The sequence below is a fragment of the Protobothrops mucrosquamatus genome, unplaced genomic scaffold (genome assembly GCF_001527695.2).
Source record: "Protobothrops mucrosquamatus isolate PMUCROS unplaced genomic scaffold, P.Mucros_1.0 scaffold_166, whole genome shotgun sequence".
Lineage (NCBI taxonomy): Eukaryota > Metazoa > Chordata > Lepidosauria > Squamata > Viperidae > Protobothrops > Protobothrops mucrosquamatus.
This window is the reverse complement of record NW_015386242.1, coordinates 296,626-300,727: the sequence shown is the minus strand read 5'-3', so window position 1 is coordinate 300,727 and position 4,102 is coordinate 296,626. Positions and strand designations below refer to the sequence as shown.

Sequence of the window (4,102 nt, the reverse complement as noted above, 5' to 3'; positions counted from 1 at the left end):
CCCCCCCATGCAAGAGGAGGAAATTTCACAGGCTCAAGGAACAGGCCTCAAATTTGGCAAAAATGCTAGCAAACACCAGCATTCCGAACCTTTCAAAATGAATGTCAACATTTATCACTGGTATTTAAGCAAATACCATCTCCACTTCTCTAAAGGGAAAAACACTTAGCAAACACCAACATTCTGAGTCTTCCAGAATGGTGTTTGCTAGCATTTTTACCAGATTTGCGGTCCGTTCTTTAGTGTGCTGAGGGACTTTCCACCAGAGGGTGGGGAGGGGGGTTGAGTATCTGGGTGTAGTAGCATTTGGCTTAAGGACCACATCTGAGAGCTGGGATTGTGGTTGTTGAACAAAACTGTCATGTGGCATCTCACTTAACAAGTGCTTGCTCAACAACCATGATTTTGGACCCAATTGTGGTTGTAAGTGGAAGACTACCTGCTTATTAGTTTTCAAATCTATACATCTTGTATCATACTGTATTCACTTCAAATATTTAGACCAGCGGTTCTCAACCATCCTAATGCCGCGACTCCATGCACCGTGACCACGTGACCACACGCACATACCCACGCGACCCACACGTGACCCACATGCACACCGAGACCCACATGTGACCACACGACCCACACGCACGCACCGTAACCACACGTGACCCACACCCATGCACCCACGTGACCACACGTGACCCACACGCACGACCACACGTGACCCAGGAGCATAGAGATGGCTCTCCTGCTCAAGCTAGAGCGACCCCCTCAGCCGGCCGAATCTTGCCGACGGGAAGGAGAGGAGACAAAAGAATGGGAGAGGGGACAGGAGAGGGGGAGGAAGGTGGGTAGAATTTAGAAAAGGAAAGAAAAAGAAACTTTTGTGCGGAGCCGGCAATCACGGAGCAAGACGCCCGTTCGGTGCAGTGGCAGGCCGGCAAGCCCAGGTGCTCCTGGGCGGCCATGGCAAGCGGCAGCGGGGACGCAAGCCGACCACCAGCTGGGCCACCAGCTGGCCCAGCCCAAGGGAGGTAAGCACCCGCCGGGCCCCACGCGCGCCAGCAACCCTCCCTGCGCCCGCCGCTGCTCTGCTAGCCTTACCTTGGCCACCGCACGTTCGGTGCGGCGGCAGGCCCAGGCGCTCCTGGGCGGCCATAACAAGCGGCAGCGAGGACGCAGGCCGGCCATCAGCTGGCCCAGCCCAAGGGAGGTAAGCACCCGCCGGGCCCCACGCGTGCCAGCAACCCTCCCTGCACCCGCCGCTGCTCCGCTAGCCTTACCTTGGCCACCGTACGTTCGGTGTGGCGGCAGGCCCAGGCGCTCCTGGGCGGCCATGGCAAGCGGCAGCGAGGACGCAGGCCGATCACCGGCTAGGCCACCAGCTGGCCCAGCCCAAGGGAGGTAAGCACCCGCCGGGCCCCACGTGCGCCAGCAACCCTCCCTGCGCCCGCCAGCCTCCCACCTCCCATCCCTGGCCCTCTTTTACTTACATTTAGGAGTTGCTCAGCAGGGAGGGGTGGAAACGTCCAGAAAGCTCACCTTAGCTGCAGACAACTTGCAGCACCATTTGCAGACTAGGACTTTTGGCGGGCTCAGCAGGGCAGAGACAGCCTGGACAATTCCTATTGGCTTTTGAAAGCCAATAGAATTAGACTCTTTTAAAGAGAGTCTATTCTATTGGCTTTCAAAAGCCAATAGATTCTATTGGCTTTCGAACGCCAATAGAATAGAGTCTCTTTAATAGAGTCTATTCTATTGGCTTTCAAAAGCCAATAGAATAAGAGGGAGTAGCACAGCTAAGGAAAAGGGGGAAAATGGCGGGGAAAAAATGGCGGACTGCGTTGTTTGGCGACCCCTGTGAAATGGTCGTTCGACCCCAAATGGGGTCGCGACCCACAGGTTGAGAACCGCTGATTTAGACCTTGAAGCAACACATATATATTTTCACACCCAAAACCAGACTGCTGGTGAAATATGATTCAGAATCCAAACAATTTAAAGGCAGTATGGTTAAATACAGTATATGCAGAAATGGAATGCAGTGATAAAGAGATGGAACAATGGAAATTTCAATGGAAGAACATTACATTTATTCCAAACATTATATTCAGAAAAAATAGTATGTTTTAATGTTGGTATACTATCTCCATTCTGATTGCTAAAATGTTTAATTTATTTTTAAATAATTGCTGGAAAGGTAATAAGCAGATGGGATAATTTTTTTTCATATTTGATGGCAATGTTATAAAATTCAACCATTCTGAAAAAATGATTCATGCTAGTTTGAAGGAAATTTTGAAAGATGAATTCCCATTTCAGTCTATAATATTTTTACAGGTAGTCCTCAAGTTATGATGACAATTGGGACTGGTATTTCTGTTGCAAAGTGATGCTTTCTTAAAATGTGACATCATGTGACAACACCTAGCAAAGGCAATAAGGACCATGTGGGTCATTGATCAAGGACCTCATGTGAACAGGACTTCCGACTTCCTTCAGCTTCCCTGTTGACTTTGCTAGCAAGAAATGTTGAAAATTGTGATCACATGACCATGGCTCGCATCTTCACTTAAGTGTCCAGATATAAAATAATCCTGTTCTACAATAAAGAACCTTCAGACAAAATAGCTTTTTAAAATAAAAATGTTTTAGTGGGCACCCAAAGATAAGAGATCCTTGTTGTACTCATTTGCTCAAGATAACCCAGAAGTGGAACTCCTGCAGAAAATGTGCAATCCATTTCTGGAAGCTCTAATGCTATTCTAGTGATTTTTCATTTTGCACTGTGTTACACATTGAATGTTGACAGTTCTGAATATATAGCAAAAATTAAGTGTTAATATTATTAGAAATAGTTTATTTAAAAAAATGTGATTCCAATAATATACACAATAATAAGCTACAGGTTAAATAACAGGTTATATTAAAGATTTTTATTTAGGAATCAATATAATTTAGGAAGTAAATTGTACATGGATTATGCCAATCTGGCTTGAAACATAAGACTATAAAAGCATGAAAATATTTCATGTACACAAGTTACATAAATACAGTTAATGTTTCTCCATTTAAATGTAAAACATGTTATTGTTTAAAATTAATAACAATGAAGTACTTTGTAAAACAAAAAGCAGCAACTATAACAAACATCAAACACACATTACAACAAACGTTTAAGTAAATATTACACTTTTCAAAAATGTAATCAATAGCCAAACACAGTTATTGCATTCAGCTCAAAATATCAAAGTGATTTTATCTTTGAACTTTTAATTCTAAAGCTTAAAAACAATGTATACTCTCTAGAGCTAGGGAAAAAATATTAATGTAAAAGTTTAAAGGATAATTTGAAGCCAAATTTCTTTCCAAACAATATTTATTACTTAAATAACTTAAAAGAATATTTATAATGAATCAGGCCTATCGCCATTTAAAAAAAACATCTATGAAGTAAAGAACCAGATAACTTAAAAAGTAGAAATGTTTCTTCAAAACAAAAATGAAAAACCTGACAAGATAAAGAGGGTCTGGAAAATAGGACTTAAAATCCAAACTGAGTTCAGTCTTTGTTTAAGAGTTAATAATCTCCATCCCTGTTCCAGTGTTAAAACAGTATGACTGGATTCTGTAACTAGAAACATAAATAATACTAGATGGAAGTGTGTTAGTCTTTTCGAACTCTTCGTTTACGTACTGATTTTGCAGGTCCATCAACAGACCCAGTGCTTTCATCTGCTTCTCTCATCTGGTGGGGGAGGAAAATATAAAAGAGAGTTGTCAAAATAAGTTATGGTTCATTATTATCCATCTTGGTTACAACTAAGTATTAAGTTTACTTTTGAAAATATTAATGTTTTTATTTCTTAGAGCATTAAGAAAATCAATAATTACTTTGCATTTATAAATATGGCTTGCTTATGATTCTTTTAAGTATAACTTGTACTACTTATAGAAAGGATGGGGTTTGGAACCCCGAGAGGTGGCATGCTGCAGGCACAAGCCAAAAATTCCGGAAATTGGCCAAATTAAGGCTCTTTTTAAAGGGGTGTTTTAATAAATTTTTAGGGGGAACGCGGGAGGTTGGGAGGGGGGAGGATCACCTTAGGTCAGG

General features: G+C 42.6%; 1 protein-coding gene across 1 annotated transcript in view; it reads right to left on the bottom strand.

The window, feature by feature from the left end:
- Positions 1 to 3,488: 3,488 nt before the first annotated feature.
- Positions 3,489 to 4,102, bottom strand: part of CLGN (calmegin) — a 34,157-nt gene continuing 33,543 nt past the window's right edge. The window contains exon 15 of the mRNA XM_015821537.2: positions 3,489 to 3,736. Within this exon, the coding sequence (XP_015677023.2) occupies positions 3,656 to 3,736 (81 nt within the window). The 3' untranslated portion in view covers positions 3,489 to 3,655. The remainder of the gene's footprint in view (positions 3,737 to 4,102) is intronic.